We start from the raw sequence: 20,649 nt of genomic DNA on the forward strand, positions 1-20,649 counted from the left end.
TTGAAACACTAAAATACATTATACTTCGAGAGAGAGAGAGAGAGAGAGAGAGAGAGAGAGAGAGAGAGAATTTTACGTAATACAGTGTATGTCTGAACTTTTTTATCCTTAGTAAAATTAAAAGTGACCAAGAGTGGCAGTCGAGTTAAATTAACGTAAAAAAAATCCTCACGTAGAAGAACTTTAACAGTTTGGTTAGTCAGAACTAAAAACAAAAACAAAAATGTACAGGAGGCAAGAGAAAGTCAAAGCCATTACCTAGCATGTGTGTGTGTGTGTGCACTTAGACAGTACCACTTGGCCATATACGTCCACACCATAACCTTCCGCAACAGTACATACCAACGACTCAGGCAGCCGAGGAGAATGTGGCAGTTTGGTTTTGTTTTTACCGTGAGATGATCAATATTGCAGATGTACCATTAATTTTATTTTCATTGTAGTACCATCATTAAATAGGCAACAAAAAGTAAACATAATGATTATATGGTTGCTTTTGGGTTAATTTAGAAGGAATTTAGGCCTATAGGATCGTATCTAAAAAAATAATTTTAACATTGGCTATTGTGTTTTGCCTGACCTTGACATACCCTCCAGGCGGCGATGTGGTCAACTCCAACTCCCTACCTCACTGTTTTATTAAGTTGGCACTAAACTTAACACAGCAGTGATAACCTTGATCCCTCGTATTAACCGAGAGCATTATAGAAAACCTGAGAGTATTATAAAACGATCCCTAAAACTATGATACTGCATTTTACTAGTGACATTTCCAGTGAGTGAGAACACAGAACACATGTGTACGTATAGTTTTGTGTGTGTGTGGGTGTGTGTGTATGTGTGTGTCAGTCAGTGGTGGTAAAGAAAGAAGGGCTACCACCTAATGTCTTCGCGCGTTTCTTACTGCTGAGTTGCCTCTACGTCAAGTCAGGCCACCAGCATCGTCAGTCACTTGTTTCTCGTACAAAGTATTATGGATGGTTCATAGGGATCACCTGAAGATTGGACACCCCGGCTTATTTCACCTGATTATTAGGCACCCTTACACTATTTCCGGGAGGGGGTTAAGTTAGGTTAAGGTATAGGTTAGGTTAGGTCTAGATTAAGATTAGGTCAAAAGAGGGTAGGATAAGCTAGAATAGGGTGGGTTAGGTTAGGTTTATGGTGGTTAATCTTCAGATGAAGTAAACTAAACTGGGATGTCTAATCTTCAGGTGATCAGCTAACGTTTACAACTACTGCATAGAAAGTGGGATATGAGAAGAAAAGGAAGTAAATGGAAGAAGAAGGAAGAGAGGGACGATAAGAGAGTGAAGAAGAAGAATAAGAACTCGGTAATAATATGTCACGTACAGTAGTCTATCCTGGCATATACTGTACCAATAAAAGGCTAAGTTCATGTGGTCAGATTTGGCGCAATATTAGAATTTTGGTCTCTCTTACTGCCTCCCTCTCTTTTATTTGTCTCTCTCTCATCCTCCTCCTGCCCTAACAGTAATCGTCATCCCCACAATAGAAAATCTTCAACATATATCTTAATTTCGTTATAGGTTGTGCAGTAAGCGACTCACCCTTGGTAGTCTCAGGAGTATGGGAGCCGTGATGGTGACCGCCGCCGCCGTGTCGTCTGGAGCAGCCACAGGGACGCACTTTACTGCGAGCCTCCGTGGCCAGTGTGGGACCCTGAGGGCAGGTGGTGGTCCTGGTGGGGGGCGAAGACCCCTTTCCGATGCTGGCTGTCCTCTTGGGTGCTTGTGAGCGAGTAGGCGAAGACTTTCCTGAGGCAGGACTGGAGGGCGCCCGGCCTGTAGGGGAGTTCTTCGTGGGTGCAGATGTAGCACCCACACTCAAGGTGGTAGGCCGCCGCCCCTTGTTACTACCTGCAGAAGGCGGGGATGAAACACGTTGCCCATTGGCTGAGGAGGGCGATGTTTGCTGGAACCCCATAGTGACGATCACGACGGACTGAGGTGCACGTCAGATATACAGCGGCAAACTGTTGAAGACCAGCAGTGTGTGACGACCTACCTGCGACAGAACCTCACAGGTACAGTTACGGAGATACAGGTATAGAGACACGGGTACAGGTACAGGGAGCTCGAGGATACAACACACGTGACGCAGACGACGCTACACACACATCGCCTGGCTCAACCTTCACCCGCGACGCTCTCACCTACACTGCTCACAATCCTTCCCTCACACTTCACCTGACCCATACCCTGCACCTGCTCACCACGCCCACACCTACTACCACGTCCACGCCTACTTCCACGTCCCTCACCACGCCCCCGTCCTTCACCACTCCTCTCATGATAACCCTCCCCCCCCACGGCAGGTATCCCCAAGACATGAAAGAGTTCTCCACCGTGTGTACCTCTGTCTAATTGTTTACTCTACCTGGATCACCTGAAGATTAGCCCCCAGCTTATTTTACCGTAACCTAACCTAACCTAACCTAACCTAACATCATCTAACCGAACCTAATCTAATCCCCCAAAAAATGAAAAACAAGAGATACTGTTCTTGTATATTAAAAACACTGCGTATAATCATCACCATCTGTTTCATTAGGATTAGTTTTATATGTGAGATGCGTCAGGTAACATTATTATTAAGCACAATTCATTGAAACTTAACATCTTTATCAGAAAACGTTGGTGAGATTAAGGCAGTGACTAATCTATTGTGGGTCACTTATCTGCTAACTTTACACTACTAAATAATCATTCGATAGGCTTTAATTTATACAAGATAACTTTTAAGAATAGAGGTTGATAATAAGTAGTGTACTGAGGATATAAGTGAACACCTTAAGAACACTTGTCAGGTGTCAGGTGATGAAGGTTAGCCACTTTAGGATGGTACTTGGCGAGGTTACTGTGGGCCAACCTATGTGTGGTCCGTCGCAGCCCACACACCCTACCTCAACCCTCTCACAACACACCAACACTCTTTCTGTTTTTGTTCACAGGTAACCCTAAAAAGTGCTGCTGTAGGAGGCGATGAAGGACACGAAGGTAAACTTAAGTCATACTCAAGATCTTAGATAAACGCTACACGACAAACGTTCATTAATCTACAGTGTTTTAGTTATATAAATATGGTCTGTACTATATTAACTTATATCTTTGTTCCACAGGCTATAAAAATCCTGGCTAGTTGCAAAATAGTTCTCACAATCCTACTGTTCATTCCCATTGTGGTAGGTTAGGTTGGGTCAGGTTAGGTTAGGTCAGGTCAGGTCAAATTGTACTTTAGGCTTTGGCTGTTGTCTTACCTTGGAGATGGTGAGGAAGTGATGGATGAAGTTCTCTGTCATGCGTGATGGATGAAGTTTTCAGTGACGGGTGAAGGATGACAGATGATGTTCTGCATGACGGTTGAAGGATGACTGATGAAGATTTCCATGACGGGTGACTCCTGCTGTTGGTCTACCCGCGCTGTGATCGATACATTTCAATAAATACAGAGTTTTCCTCAGATTAAATAATAATAAGGATTAGTATATCCAAGAACAACCAATAAAAATCAAGAATAATAATTGTAAGTCTAAAACACTGAAATTACCTGCATTATAAAAAAAATAGTTTAGTTAATGTTACAATTTAGTTTTCTTTGAATCGTTGTAAAAAGAAAACAAAATTTTATAGGATAACTATTATAAAAACGTTTAAAAGATTCTCGGCACAATGGATAAGCACGTAACAAGAACCCTGTATATATTCACTTAAAATATTATATACTTAAACACTCATACACTTAGCTAGTACAGTTTTATGTTATGTTATGTTTACTATTTCTATCATTATTATTATCGTATTTTTTCAGTGTTACATCACCAGTGGCGTAGCGGAAGGGGGGTGGGGGGGGGGGGCGAGCAGAGCGACCTATTTTTACTTTTTGGTGTGGAGTTGTGGGCGACTACTGAAAATTATCAGTAATAAATAAGAGCAAAAATAATCAAATTAATAATTAAACACCTGCCATAGGTATTGGGGCCAAAAACTCAATATTAAGCACAATTACACACAGGGGTAAGGCCTGACATAATGGGTGACCTGTATGACAAGAAAATATGATTCACAATACTTAAGGTTCTGTGATCGCGGTTTACACTCGGTTGGCTGCTCAGGTCCACAAGATATTAGATCACAGGCGACCCTTGTAAGTGCTCCACATGTCAGGGGGGTGGCATAGTTCAAGGTGTGACAAGAGTATGGTTACAGTAGTTTAGCTTGTTGAGGAAGACCAGTTTATAAGACCCTTCATGTAACAATATAAATTACATGTGTTTATTTGTCAATTATTCTAAAGAACCAATATTTTCCTCTACTGTACGTTATATGACTCATTTAGGTAACACAAAAATATTACATAATTACATTTGGTTTTATAATACTGTACTGTAATAAAAAAAAAGATGACGGACCCACAACACTGAAGCCATCCCCGTCACTCCCTCCTCTATATAGGGATACAACATACCTCACCAGCAAGTCACTTGTTCCTCTGAAGCCGAGTCCTCCCCCACACATACTGACAGCCGAGTCTTCCCCCAACCATGCTGACAGCCGAGTCCTCCCCTAAGCATGCTGACAGCCACCCTGGACTGCTGTTAAGATAGAGCCTTACAAGATGACATCACGTGCATAAAGAGCAAATATTTCTTCACACATCAGAGCTAAATGTACAAACTGAGCCTCGTGGAGATCGATGCTAATCCACTTTCTACCCATGCCCATGAACACGTTTGTATCTATATGGAGCAATAAAACATCAGTGTCATCATATGTAACGTGACCATGATGATATTTGTAGTTCATCACCAGGTTAGTTATGTTGGGTTATGTTTTGTTAGGTTATGTTATGTTAGAATAGGATAGCATAGGTTAGGTTAGCTGTTGTTAGAGTGGGCTAGGTTAAGTTAAGTTTGTTAGATTATGTTGTTAGAATGGGTTAGGTTAGGTTTTGTTAGATTATGTTAAGTTAAAATAGATTAGGTTTGAAACTGTTATTTACATTAGGTTAGGTTACGTCTCCAAAACAACGACAACAAACACAGTCATACACTCTTTATTTACTCATACAATCGTAAACAACAAGTAAACATCTCAATTAATTGGTTAATATTTACAGTTTTATCTAAATTGATTCCCAAGTCAAGGTAGAGAGGTGTGGCTAAGGAAGAAGAAGAAAAAGAAGAATTATGTCATCAAAAACTAATACAAATAACAATAACAACAATAATAACAATACCGGGTCACATATATATAGATATATATAAAAGTCACTGGGGCACAAAAACAAAAAGAAAAGAAAATTAAGAAAAAGAAAAACATAATCGATACTTTGATTAATGGCTCTAAACTCTTTTGTCCACTCCCTTTTGGACTCTTAATAAGCCCTGATAATAATGATGATAAATTAAGCTCATCTCACCAGTAGACGAGAATATACCATCGTTTTTAAATTGTTGATATCAATATATATTTGATTCACGTAACATAAACACTGAAATTGAGTCGTACTATCACATAAATTTGATTCACATGACATACACAGTGGATTTGAGTCATTATTGTTTCACAGAGATTTGATTCACATGACATACACAGTGGATTTGAGTCATTATTGTTTCACAGAGATTTGATTCACATGACATACACAGTGGATTTGAGTCATTATTGTTTCACAGAGATTTGATTCACATGACATACACAGTGGATTTGAGTCATTATTGTTTCACAGAGATTTGATTCACATGACATACACAGTGGATTTGAGTCATTATTGTTTCACAGAGATTTGATTCACGTGACATACACAGTGGATTTGAGTCATTATTGTTTCACAGAGATTTGATTCACATGACATACACAGTGGATTTGAGTCATTATTGTTTCACAGAGATTTGATTCACGTGATATAAACAATGAATTTGAGTCACTGTATCACATATTTGATTAAAATGATATAAACTATGGATTTGAGCCATTATTGATTCACATAACAAACAGTGAATGTAATTATTCTCACATAAATTTGATTCACATGACAAACAACGGAGATTTTGTCATTATTGTCTCACAAATTTGATTCACATGACAAACAACGGATTTTTTGCATTATTATCTCACATAAATTTGAATCAAAACAAACTTGACTTAAGAGGGAAAGAATCGAGTTAATTTGTTCAATGGGAAGGTTGAGTTTATTCCTTCTTAAGATGGAATAGATCACAAAACATTAACTAATTTCAGTTTTCAAGATTTTTGTGTGTAATATTTTCCAACTTTTCTTAGCCCCGCCGTGGGAGGTGTGCTGAAGGTTAGGTTAGGTTAGGTTAGGATAGGTTAGGATAGGATGATAGGTTACGTTAGGATAGGTTAGGTTATGTTATGATAGGATTAGGCTAGGATAAGTTGAGTTCGGTTAGGTTAAGTAGGTTAGGATAGAATAGGTTAGGTTAGGTTAGCATAAGTTGAATTAGTTTAGGATAGGTTAGGTTAGGCTTGGATAGGGTAGCATAAGCTGAGTTAGTTTAGGTTAGGTTAGGTTAGGTTAGGTCGGGCGCGGTCACTCGGTCAAGAGATACAGTGTTGTGTTGTCGGTAAGGCCCAGTTCAGTCAAGGACTTGGTAAGGTCCTGCTCATCGAGGTCGCCTTGTGCTACCACCATGCGTCTCCCCCCCACCCGCGTGTTGCCTACCACCTGCAGGAGCTCCCCCAGCGTCTGTTCACGAGGACTAGACACCAAAAGTAATGAGTCATCAGGAAGCCTAAAGTACACATTAATCTCGTCTCCCTCCTCTTCTTCTTCATCCTCCTCCCGCTTCTCTTCACCCTCCTCCTCCTCTTCTTCCTCCTCCTCCTCTTCTTCCTCCTCCTCTTCTTCTTCCTCCTCCTCCTCTTCGCTCTCATTGGCAGTTGCTGGTGTTAAACGTCCACTATGTTCTGTTACGTCACTGTCTTTGTTGAGTTCAGAACTTTCCTGCGTTGAACTTACTCCACGGTTTGTGAGGTCACTGGCACGGCGAGAAGGACGCTCCTCCCACTCGCAACTGTGTGCAGATTTAACGTCACATAAGTCACTCTCACCCTGCAATGATCTATTAGCATTTCCAACGGTGTCACTGTCACTGCCGAGCGGAAGTGACTCTAGGGCAGAGTTTCCTGCAGAAGTTTCTTTAGTATCGTCACATTCTCTCTCATCGTCACTAGCATCACTGTTTATGAGAGGCTGAAGGTCTTCCTGTTCACAACTTTCTAAGTGTTTAGTGTTATGGTAGTTGTTGACACTGAGCGTCAGCTGGGGGAGGGTGTAGGCCTCGACAGCCTCAGTCCTGCCATAGCGGGTACTCGGACGAGACTTCAAGAGACCATCCCTGGCGTGTGAGAGGAACTCCGCTAAGGGCTTACCTTCTATGCTGACAGTAACGGTGTGTGTCGGGGTCTTGCTTGACTCACCTCTTTCACACGAGCCATCAATTACCGGCAACTCCATCATATGAGTGTCAATAACATCAAAAGTTCTGCTCCGGATCATTGGCGGCGGTTCGAATTCCGGGTGTTTGTTATTGTTGGTGTCCATCACTGCCGACCCCTGGTGCAGGGAGGAGATAGCCGGAAGGGGTTCGTATCTGGTGATACCGGAGCTTCGAGCCCTCGAGGGGGGCGAGTTCGCCAAGATATTTTCAACGTCCGCATTGTCCTTAAGCTTCCTGAACACATAAGTAGCATTAAGATCTGTGACGGAGGAAGCGTTCTTTGCCAAAGACGCCATCCGTTGGGGAGGAAGACCCGCCCTGGTAGCGGTGGAGGACGGTACGCGACTTGAAAGAGAGCCTTTGAAACTCCTCTCCAAAATATTTTTATCCAAGGCGTATGCGTCCGACTGTACGCTGGAGGAAGACTTTAGAGAGACTCTGTCCATGCCCTTGGTGGGAGAGCGGTTGAGGAGAGCCTTTCTGAGGGAGGAGGCGGATTCGAGGCGTCGCAGGTCGGCTGGGCTGGGGTGCCAGCTCCGTGGGGGCGGTGGTTCATACCAGTGACGCTCCGCCGTCATGACTTAACCTGCCGGGGAAAACACAGTGAATAATGAGAATAGCCACCTAACTTTAACCAAATTATATCACCTCCTTGTATTCTAATAATAAAAATAACAATAATAATAATAATTATAGCACCACCATCAACAACTACAATAAGAACACAAGAACATAAGAAAATAAGGAGTCTGCAATAGGCCGGTTGGCCTGTGCATGGCAGCTCCTGTCGAGAGTTACTACCACTCTCTATCATCCATGAATCTATCTAGCCTCCTTTTGAAACTTTCCAGAGTTCCCGCACTTACTACAAAGTTGCTAAGCTTGTTCCACTCGTCCACCACCCTATTTGTGAACCAGTTCCTTCCTATCTCCCTCCTAAACCTGAACTTATCCAACTTGAATCCGTTGCTCCGAGTCCTATCCTGCTCGGATATTATAAGAACTTTATCTATATCCCCTTTATTGATTCCTTTCACCCACTTAAATACTTCTATCATATCTCCCCGCACTCTTCGTCTTTCTAGGGAATGCAAGTTAAGTTTCTTTAACCTATCCTGATATGGAAGGTTTCTAAGTCCCGGAATCATTTTTGTCATTCTTCGCTGCACCGACTCTAGTGAATTTATATCCATTCTATAATAGGGGCACCAGAACTGAACCGCATAATCGAGGTGCAGCCTGACTAGCGCAAGATATAGTTGCAATAAGACCTCTGCACTCTTGTTACTTACACTTCTAGATATAAAACCCAATAGCGGTGATAATAACTCAATTCTCAGAATAGAATAAAGATAAATACTAGGATACACAGTATACAGTATTAGTCCACCTGAATGCATGTAGTAATTAACTGATCACATCATTGCAGGTAGCAGCAACAGGTGAACCATAGATCTTGTACCCTGCTGTCCATCCCACCGATAGTCGACTCAAGCGGTATGCAAAGTTTTGTGGTTACGTCAGCATCCTATGAGGTCAAACCGGATAAAAAAAGATTCAATTAAGCACTGAACCTGACCTATAAATTAATAAGGTCAATTAAGATCAAATAATTATAAGTAATTAATATATAATTGAAATGTTATATTGTTATAAATTAATAAAATGACTGCATGGAAATCGTTAGGAAAATGTTAGCGTTTGTTCACCTGATGATTAATTAAACACCTCAATGATGCTACCTGAAAGATTAGGTTAGGTTAAGTTAGATGATATTAGGGTAAGTGAAGTTAGGTTAGGCTAGATTAAGTGAAGTTAGGTTAGATGCCATTAGGTTAGGTTAAGTTGGATTAGGTTAGGGTAGGCCGAGAATCATTCAATTTTCGACCATCGTCAGTGATAACGGGAAGAGATTCGCCCATAAGTTTAGTCAGTCTAAATAAATAATTAAGTCACAGGGACCACCAACAAACTTGTCACGGTCAGGTACCACACACACACACTTTCGACTCTCACTGACCATCACCACGGCCTCATCTGCAAATTTGGTAAGAAGCTTCTACACCATCCCCGACACCGGCCCCTACTACCACCTGAGATCCCCTGTCCGAGAATTGCTGTTCGACACCACAACCGCATCCAGCCCATACGTGCACGAACTGATCGCTATAAGAACAGCCCAGTCCCAACCATTGTAAAAATTATCAATAACATGTAATAAATCAGTGTATTCACTCCCAGTAAACACTGCTCCCTACACTGTCACTATGTTGAAATGAACTGTAGTTTGAGCTGATCCCCATCTAAGTTACTATATGTCTTATTTGTGTCACTTATGTCACTTGTATATTATTTGTAATTCGTAACCCATTCCCCAAATATGTAACTGTATATTTTCAGCCTTCTGGCTGCCAAGCTCTTTCAATAAACCGTTAATTATTATTATTATTATTATTATTACACACACACACACACACACACACACACACGTGTCATCAACATCTGTGCTTTACCAAAGTTTCGTGTCGTGTTCTGTTGAGTGTACTCTCTCACTTTAGCTGTCCATCTCTCTCTCTCTAGATATAAGTACCACTTTTTACAACTACTTGGTGTTTCCTCGGTGAAGCAGGATAATGCGTCGTGGCAATAATGTGACGTCACTCGCAGGCGATCAGTCGTGCTTGAGAGCTGAAGACGTCGACACGCTCGCCACTGACCAAACACAAGTCTCGCGTGTATATTATAAACAATTATTAGTAACTTTTCGTATTTAATAGACTATGAAGATTTCCCCATATTTTCTCACCATAAGATTAACCATCCTAACGCTAATCTATCCCAGGGCCGGATTCAGGAGTGGGCAAAGTGGGCAGCTGCCCAGGGGCCTCCACATATTACAATATTTTATTTATTTGTTTATTCATTTGGATTATTTTTATTTTCATTCTTTAAAATTCATGTTTATCTATTCCATCACGTAAAACTATGTTCAGCAAGAAGCGTGATAGAAATTAGGCGAGCTACTCCTTGAAATTCATGAATACTGTACCTGGTTTTCCTATGAGCCGTATATTTTTAATGAATGCTATTGTTTGTGTTGCTAATAATATATTTAGAATTCCACAAACATTATCCATGGTCGATGGCAGTTATTTTTATTAAAATTCTTGTTTTTTCCAACATGTTCATACTTTTGTTATAATTTTATCAAATTCATTAAATTGTTTATTTGTTTTACTATTGGATGCAAAATTTCAATTTAATTTATAGTTGAGTTAATACTTATTCTGAATCTATCTGACCTTGGACTTAAAGAAGCCAATACATGCATTCTTGGACAGAACCATTATCTGAGTAGAAGTTTATCTGATTAATAAAGCAAAGAATCATCTCTGTAAAAACTAATAATATATTCTTTTCTGTGAAGTCTCTTGAAAATTTTTGACGTGCGGTAGTAGCTATATCAGGGCTGGTCGACTTGAAACCACATGAATGACTCCAGTCACGTCTCACTTTTGTGTGTGTGTGTGTGTTGGGAATTTGTACACTATCAATAAATATACAGCTAATCAAAAATTTCTCAATGTTCTAATTTCCTCAATATAACTGCATATGGCTTCAAAATTCTCCAAAGAAGTGTTCAAATTTAAAAAATTTCCCGGGGGGCTTACAGCTCCCCCCGGAACTCCCAGATGTTTAGGCTCGCTTCACTCGCCACCCCACCCTCTTGGGTAATTATAATGAGGGGGGGCCTCCACAAAGAGGCTGCCCATGGGCCTCCACAGGTCTAAATCCGGCACTGATCTATCCGAACCTAACCCCCAGGTAGCGTTAGGGAAGTTCAATCATAAGGTAAAATAAACTGGGACTGACGTTCACGTGGCGCAAAAATTACCGCAGATATTAATAATAATAATAATAATAATATACAGTTTTAATAAATACACACAGCAAATTTACACATAATTATATTGTACACAGTTACTACACTATGCACCGTGCCACACTACACTATGCTCATATATGAATGTAGACCGTTCGTGGGCAGCAGATCGATCCACCTCTACTGTTTACCTGCGACCACTCCCATGCGCGCCCACACACGCCACACACACAGTACATTGAAGCTCAGCGGGCCCTAGTGATCAACTCTAGGGTTCGAATCTGGGAAAAGTGGTTCAGTCCTTGGTGTTCCAATCTGGGAGGAGGAAAATTTAACTTAGGAATCTTTCATAATCCATCTTAACCTAATTCGATATAATTTAACCTAACCTAATCTAATCTAATCTAACTTAACCTAACTTGACTTAATCTAACCAAACCTAACCTATTCTGATCTATCATCTAATCGAATTTAACCTAACGTGAACCACAGGTGACCGAATTCAACTTAACCTAAATTGACCTAACTCAACCTAACCTAACCTAACTTAATTTCATCGAATGTTACAACCAACCTGTGTTTTCTAGTCAAGAGAGAGAGAGAGAGAGAGAGAGAGAGAGAGAGCACAGTACACAATAACAACAAATTCCTGGAAATAAACACGCACTACACGACACACACACACAGGGAGGGGGGGGGGGTGTTAATAAGGTGTTAAGTGACCGTATATTATGATTGAATCTCAGTCTAATTCTTACGTTATTCTTACACGATATCTTGGTGTCTTATCGCAGTTCAATCAGATGGGTATAATATTAAACCTTGGCTAACGAGCATACTAATGATTACACGAACTGGATGATTAGAACGACTTCCCTTCCATGGCACGATCAATAACACCAGCCTAGCGTGATTATTGTATTGTACGTCTGTCAGCCCCGTTATCCACATTTGTGACGATAGTAATAGCGATATTTAAGAGATTACCTGAAGATTAGTTCCTGATGTAACACCTTAATGCCACTTACCTGGGGGATTAGGTTAGATCAGATTAAGGAAGCATTAGATTAGAGAAGCGTAAGGTTAGGCTAAGTTGGCAATAAGGTGTTTAATCACTAGGTGTAATAAGTTTGGAGGAAGGGGAGACATAACCACCCACAGATGTTTTAAGCTTATGAATTTTCTTGTGTCCAAATCTTATGTTACTGTATATTGCAGCAAGTTACGTGGAGTTAGTGTGTTTGATATCAGTACTATGTGTGTGTGTGTGTGTGTGTGTGTGTGTACAATGCGTGCATGGGAGTGTAAATGAGTGTATGTATCTTTATTTGTACTTGTAAATGTGTCTAAGTGTATGTATGAGTGAAGGTATTTGTGTCTGTAGCTCACAGGTACACATGTGTATATCTGTGTATGTACGATTTTTTTTTAGCCTAGCTCCTAACACGATTATCAATACGTATTTCTCTCTCACTAACACATAACACACACACACACACACACACACGAGTTGGTCGTCAACCGATCCAATGAATATTTCACCGCAGTAAGTATTGATGTTATACTAGTATGTTGACTGTGTATGTATGTATGTATGTATGTATGTATGTATGTATGTATGTATGTATGTATGTATGTATGTATGTATGTATGTATGTATGTATGTATGTATGTATGTATGTATGTACTGGGGTCAGAACATCAGAAGTAACAACAGCAGGAGTATTTCATATCGTGTGTTCCTTTATGTAAACACTAGGCTGTCTCTCCTCTCACCAACCTCGGGCTCAAGGTAACTATCGACCTTCACCGGCCATCAGAGGCGCTCCTGCCTCTGATGGCTGGTCAAGGATGAGTATTCCCATTATGATATTGTACACGCACGGTATAATGGTAGGGATGATTTATTAAACAAAGTTAATTCTTTTTAACCTAACCTAACCTAACCAAAACCAAACGTAACCTAACGAAAAACCAAACCTTACCTAAGCTAACCAAACCAAACCTTACCTAAGCTAACCAAACCAAACCTTACCTAAGCTAACCAAACCAAACCTTACCTAAGCTAACCAAACCAAACCTTACCTAAGCTAACCAAACCAAACCCAACCAAACCAAACCTAACCAAACCAAACCTAAACTAACCAAACCAAACCTTACCTAACCAAACCAAACCTACCTAAGCTAACCAAACCAAACCTTACCTAAGCTAACCAAACCAAACCTTTCCAAACCAAACCTACCTAAGCTAACCAAACCAAACCTTACCTAAGTTAACTAACCAAACCAAACCTTACCTAAGCTAACCAAACCAAACCTACCTAAGCTAACCAAACCAAACCACCTAACCAACCAAACCTACCTAAGCTAACCAAACCAAACCTTACCTAAGCCAACCAAACCAAACCTTACCTAACCAAACCAAACCTTACCTTAAGCCAAACCAAACCTTACCTAAGCTAACCAAACCAAACCTTACCTAAGCTAACCAAACCAAACCTTACCTAAGCTAACCAAACCAAACCTTACCTAAGCTAACCAAACCAAACCTTACCTAAGCTAACCAAACCAAACCTTACCTAAGCTAACCAAACCAAACCTAACCTAAGCTAACCAAACCAAACCTAACCTAAGCTAACCAAACCTAACCTAACGTATTGTAAGCTAACCAGACATATCAACTCATCTGGTGACATTTTCTCAGTGACGTCGACCAGTGAGGGTTTCGTGGTATTGGTCAAGGTTTAATTCCTCACATACCTGCCGTGTGTGTGTGTGTGTGTTCATGTGTCTGTGTGTGTTAAGGGAAACATTTATACACAAACACACACACACACAGGTAGAATAGATAATTGCCATCAAGAAAACCATAGTTACCTACACAAGTTACTGTAGACGTTTGGCTCAAGACTACATCAATATACGTCTGACGATTCATAATAACCAAACCTAACCACAGACATGACACAGTTTCTGACATGAAGTAATATTATATCATGTAAAATTATAAAACTAGTTCACCTTGAATCACCAGGTATACAATTTGCAGACAGTGCAGGTATACAATGTACATAGACAGTGCAGGTATACAATGTACATAGTGCAGGTATACAGTGTACATAGATAGTACAGGTATACAATTTGCATGACAGTGCAGGTATGCAATTTGCAGGCAGTCCAGGTATACAATTTGCATAGACAGTGCATGTATACAATTTGCATAGACAGTGCAGGTATACAATGTACTTAGACAGTGCAGGTATATCAAGTGTATTGGAGTATTTTAAAGTTGCTGTCATTAATATTTTGCTTCTAGTGCTTATTTACTGACTAACTGCACGTACTTGACACCCTGTAACTTGCCAAGCTGTTGGGTAACTCCGCATAACTTTCCGATTTCTTGTGAAGTTGAAGGTAAAAGTTTCATGTTGTTATGGAGAGTATCGTTGTTTTCAAAATATCGCCAATAACAAGAAACTATTTACAAAGAATGGCATTACATAACACTTTCCTTTTCTTTTTTTAGCTTACAACTTTTATAATTATGTGTATAGCAACAAAGTTCAAATGAATTACGTTATCTCTTTTTTCCTTTTCCCCTGGGGACGTGATAAGCCTCATCAGTCATCACCATGCAGATTTAACCTTTATTACTCAGGAAATTAGAAAATCTTATTCATTCCGCCATCTTCTTTCTTCAGATGAATTACACAAAACACGAAGGTATATCCAGACAACAAGGAGTAATTTCAGCAGTTAATGTATGGATATAAACGTGTAATAAGTGAATATATCGATGTTGTAAAAGCGTACGACCTACTACCTCCTCCACTGACGTCTGCTCACGTCACCACAACACAGGTGTTGCCAAGCTTGCTGCCGGCACTGCCGGTCCTGTTATCGTACAGACGTACACACTTGGGCAGTGAACTTTTATTCAGTAAAATGGTCACACGAGTTACACTGATTAGGCAAACGTATAGTCCATACACTACAGGTTGTGCAGGCATAAAAGCCATTTCTACTCGAATTCCTACAATACGTTTAACAATTAATAATACAACTGACCGAAAATTTTTAAGAAATTTTTTCGCTGAATCGAAGTTTAGTAGATGAAATTCCATTAGCATAACTTAATATATAGTACTAACATTAGTATGTATTAAATGTTATAAATTTCATTTTATGAATAAAATAATAATAAACCTATGCACATGTATATGTATCAAATTATTAGTAAAATCCAACTGACGCCATCTTGACCAACTCCAAGAGTAATAAAATCTCAGAAATACCTTTTGTTTAGTTCACTGAATAATAACCAGACATCAACACTACCCACAAGTTTGACAGGATTTAAGTAAATGTTTTACGTGTTGATGTAACAGCTGTCTTGTTTGTAACATAGTGGTTGGTATATTTTTTTCTTTGTGGTGAAAATGGAGGATATATAAACCGGGTCTTGGACTGGAAGGAGTGTCAGAATCGCTGGGAAGGAAGAAGCCAGTTCAGCCGTAAGTCTTTGTATCCACAATGTCAGTCATTCATAATAGAACTTCATGAATTTGTCGGGGTACAAGTTTTCACAACTCCTTTTACTGAGAATTATTTGGATCTATAAAGTTTTAAGAATGGCGAGTGACATCATTGACATACAAACACGTTGAGGTAGGAAATAATAGTTCCTTTAGGATTTACAAAACTTAACTAAATCGGTCAAGACCCCCTGTAGTATAGTGTATAAATCTCTTGTTTGGAGTTTCAATATGAAGATGAATTAACTGAAGTGGCCAGAAATCTAAAAAAAAAAAAAAGACTTTCGGTGAACATGAAATAACAAATACTGCAGCAGTTATGTGCTAGATGTTTTCTGTGTACTGTACAGTTAAGGTAATATTACTAACCTTGTGATCAGTAATGGGTTATTTCTCTCCCTCTCCTCCAGGTAACTGAGTCAAGAGGCATAATGGTCGACCTTGCGACGGCTTGGCTGGTGCTGGTCGTCATAATGGTGTCACCTGCCGCGACGGACGCTCATGTGCACGGCCCCAACAGCACGGAAGGCGAAACACTTCACACCCACGGCACTTTACACGACCCCCACGACCACCCGATATTCCTTCCTAAACGACCACAACACATGAGCCGCAACTGTTATGACCTGTACAAACGGGGATTCCTGTTAACTGGTCTGTACAACATCTACCCTTACGACTGCTGCCCCGAGCGTCCCGTTCTCGTCTTGTGTGATATGGTTACTGACGGAGGAGGCTGGACCGTCATCCAGCACCGCCACCAACAACCCAGGATTGACTTCTACCGCACCTGGATGGAATACGCCCTCGGTTTTGGTGACTTGGCAGAAGGGGAGTTTTGGCTCGGCCTCGACCACATCCACGCGCTCACTAACCAGGAGGCCAACGAAATCCGCTTTGATCTGGAAGACTTCGACGGTCAAACTCGCTGGGCCAAGTACACCTTCTTCTACGTTCACGACCGAAACAACGACTACAAACTGGAGGTGAACGGCTACATGGGAGATGCTGGAGACTCCTTTAGCACTCACGGTGGTCAGAGATTCTCAGCGAAGGACAAAGACTTCGGCAAAGCGAAATACAACTGTTCTGTGAAGTAGGTGTTTATTATATGTTATGTATGCACACACGGTATGTATACTGTATATTGGTGTATGTTTTTTATGTATATATATATATCTGTGTGTGTGTGTGTGTGTGTGTGTGTGTATGTAAGTATGAAGGAGACCGACTAGACTGTGGCAACTACCGCGGATCTCGCTGCTGTCCCTAGCTGGCAAGATTATCTCCCGAGTCCTCCTAAACAGACTTCTTCCTGGGGCGGAAAACTTCCTCCCAGAATCTCAATGTGCAGAGAACAGCGTCGTGACCTGTACATGGCCTTCATCGACCTAACCAAGGCCTTCGACTCGGTCAACAGGGAAGCCCTCTGGTGGACCCTCAGTTGTTTTGGCTGCCAACCAAAATTCATCGCCATTGTGAGGCAACTCCACGATGGCAGGAATGGCAGTGTCCTGCACAATGGCATTCAGTCTGATTTCTTCCCCATCCAAACGGGGGTTAAACAAGGATTTGTACTGACACCAACTCTCTTTTCCATTTTCTTGGCTGCCTTCCTTACTCGTGCAAGTGCCAATTTAGCCGGCGGGGTGGACAAAGAGTACCGGATGAAGTCTTTTTAATAAGACGACTCCAGACAGGAACAAAGGCGTTGGCAGCTTCCATCACTGAACTTCAGTATGCAGACGACCTCACACTCGTCGCTCACACTGAACGTGACCTACAGGAGATCCTGAACACCTATGCAGATGCGTATGCACACTTTGGTCTTGAGGAGAATGCATGTTACTCAGATTTTCTTTCAGCCTGACCCTGGTTCAGCCGCACCTTCACCATCCACCCAGCTTAACGGTACTACCCTCTATAATGTTACCCACTTTTGGTATCTCGGCTCCCACCTGTCCACCACCGCGGACATCAATGAAGAGATTCAACATCGGATCAAATGTGCATCTCAAGCCTTTGGCAGACTCCGTACCTATGTCTTCAGATGTACAAAGTTGCACGTATATCGAGCAGTGGTCCTTCCCACCCTGCCATATGGCAGCGAGACATGGGTCATATACAGGAGGCACCCCAAGGCACTTGAAAACTTTCACCAACATAGTCTACGTTCCATCCTCTGAGTTCGCTGAGAAGACAAGAGAACAAATGCCAGTATTCTCGCTGGTACCAACTGTAGGAGCATCGAGGCTACCATTATCCATGAACAACTACGTTGTACTGGCCATGTTACCCGCATGGACGACAGTGTACTGCCAAAGCAACTACTGTACAGTCACCTAACGAATGGTAAACATAACACTGACGGGCAAGGGAAAAGGTAAGAAAAATCTGATAAAGTGCCAAATTGACCCCCTCACCTGGAAGGAGCACCACGCGAGGTGTCAATACTTTCGAGTTAGCCTGACTGCATACCGAGGCAAATAAGCGCCAGCGCCAGAAAGATGCTGCCGCCGCCCCTCCCGCACTAGATGTAGTGCCCCACATGTGCAAAATCTGTGGACGACCCTGTCGATCCCGTATCGGCCTCTCGAGTCACCTTAAAGCTCACCAACGAAGGTGACATCCTTAATAACTCATATCATTTTATCATAGCTGCATGATCGCCATACTGGATTCCGAGTGACACAAGGTGGTAGTATGTATGTATGTATGTATGTACGTATGTGAAATATAGAATATATAGGTGAAATAACAAGTTGTTTTGTGACCTACTTACATACCTAAATTTTTCGGTGTTTACAGGTACAAGGGGGCCTGGTGGTATGAGAAGTGTCACAAATCCAACCTGAATGGATTGTATCTGTCTGGCCCTCACGCCTCGTACGCTGACGGGATTAACTGGAAGAGCTGGCGGGGTTACCACTACTCACTCAGAACCACAGCCATGATGATACGACCAGTTGGTACTCATGAGTAACCTGTCCAATCTGGCACTGACTCACCTGCCGACCTGTCCAATCTGGCACTGACTCCCCTGCCGACCTGTCCAATCTGGCACTAACTCACCTGCCGACCTGTCCAATCTGGCACGGACTCACCTGCCGACCTGTCCAACCTAATACTGATTCACCTGCCGACGTGACCAGCTTGGCACTGACTCACCTGCCGACGTGACCAGCTTGGCACTGACTCACCTGCCGACGTGACTAGCTTGGCACTGACCCACCTGCCGACGTGACTAGCTTGGCACTGACTCACCTGCCGACATGACTAGCCTGGTACTGACTCACTAAATTTACTAACTTTTACATCGTTAAACAGGACGAGAAAAAAATCTAAACGACAAATTATCTCACAAAAAAATATTCACATTATGTCTGGTTTGGTTTAATGATGTACAGTGTGTATACGAGACCGAGAACGAAATCCTAAAGGAGATCTTTCATAATTTGAATATTTATGGATCATCTTAAGATTATTCTCCCATCTAATGATTAACCAGCTTAACCAGAAACTATCTAAAGCTGATACCCCAAAAAGCTTAAATTGCCAATGATTTCGATCTAGTTCTCGTTTACTGGTGAGGTTTTTGCCGTTCAAGAAGTCTAGCCGATGTAGACTTTCAATTAGTGCTGAATCAAATGTCATTAACCCAAATATAATTCGAATAAAACTATCGGAAAAAAAATATTGTCTAATTTCATTTTAGACCTTTTGTTCATTTGGGTTGTTACAGGTGTGAGGGAATGTTTCAGATGAGGTAGAGATTAGCCTTGGATATTACCCCGTGTTAGATTAGGTTAGGTTAAATTAGGTTATATGATGGAAAAGTTAGATTAGGTTAAGTTGGTTAGGGAAGCATTAGGTTAAGTTAAAATTAGGGTGTTCCAGCTTATGGTGAGACAAGCTCAGGTGACTTCTTCAGTTTATCCAGGGTTCCTATGTCAATACAATTTTGATCCAACGCGAAAGTGCTTATCGTCGTACTTAAAGATAACGAAACTTCATGTATGAGATAATATTATACCGATAACATATAAGATAATGCAAATATACTAAATCACATGATAATAACAGGGCACTTAAAACAATTGATAGCACATACAGTACAATAATTCCGAGGGTATTCATGAAACCTCCAAATACTGTAATGAATAACAACACCAAGAACTCGAATTCTTCATACAACTAAGGTCAATAAGAATATCATATACAAATTATCCTAAGTTAGGTTAAGTAAAAAGAAAAATACTCGAAACTAGTCAACCATGGACGTCACTGAAGGAAAAATTACAATAGACTTCCTTAGAAAAACGACAATGCTTCAAAGAAATCCCTAAGAAACAAACTTTCTTCTGGTAAAATAAAACGTCGCAAGAAGCAATTTAAGAACACTTGCAACTGCCGAGCTTCTACAGATGGACAAGGGTTGACCTAACTATAACCATCTCACGAGTGCCCTTACCTGGAGCTGGCGGACGCTCGGTGAAGAGGATAAAAGTAAGTCAGCCTAATCATGTTCCTTGAATTAATAGAATAAATAGAAATTCGTCCGTCTTGTTCCACTATTTGTTGTACTGTATTAATTTTGGTAAAGGTTAAGTTTCGAACCATAATCCTTCTGGTGATGAAGCCTAGATTCCCCCGCCAGCCATAACGAGTAATTTCCGACGAAAATCAATATCAAAATCGAATAAAACACATCAAAAACCATCAGAAAAATCAAGGCTTCATCG

The 20,649-nt window shown here is 41.1% G+C and overlaps 2 protein-coding genes across 3 annotated transcripts; one reads left to right on the top strand and one right to left on the bottom strand.

The window, feature by feature from the left end:
* Positions 1–6,473: 6,473 nt before the first annotated feature.
* Positions 6,474–15,207, bottom strand: LOC121880242 (altered inheritance of mitochondria protein 44-like). Of its 2 annotated transcripts, XM_042387400.1 has the most exons (3): positions 14,717–15,207; positions 8,880–9,017; positions 6,474–8,075 (listed from the first exon to the last, which is right to left on the bottom strand). In XM_042387400.1, the coding sequence occupies exon 3, from the start codon at positions 8,065–8,067 to the stop codon at positions 6,580–6,582; it is 1,488 nt and encodes a 495-aa protein (XP_042243334.1). In that variant the 5' UTR covers positions 8,068–8,075; positions 8,880–9,017; positions 14,717–15,207; the 3' UTR covers positions 6,474–6,579. The 2 variants fall into 2 exon arrangements, with proteins under 2 accessions (XP_042243334.1, XP_042243341.1); XM_042387407.1 differs by lacking the exon at positions 8,880–9,017.
* A 1,116-nt stretch (positions 15,208–16,323) lies between these two features.
* LOC121854355 (ficolin-2-like) lies at positions 16,324–19,572 on the top strand. The gene is made up of 2 exons (XM_042348977.1): positions 16,324–17,003; positions 18,716–19,572. Exons 1-2 carry the CDS (start codon positions 16,339–16,341, stop codon positions 18,888–18,890), a joined length of 840 nt encoding a protein of 279 aa, XP_042204911.1. The 5' UTR covers positions 16,324–16,338; the 3' UTR covers positions 18,891–19,572.
* Positions 19,573–20,649: the final 1,077 nt, after the last annotated feature.

Source organism: Homarus americanus, unplaced genomic scaffold (genome assembly GCF_018991925.1).
Source record: "Homarus americanus isolate GMGI-L3 unplaced genomic scaffold, GMGI_Hamer_2.0 scaffold50564, whole genome shotgun sequence".
NCBI classification, from domain to species: Eukaryota; Metazoa; Arthropoda; class Malacostraca; order Decapoda; family Nephropidae; genus Homarus; species Homarus americanus.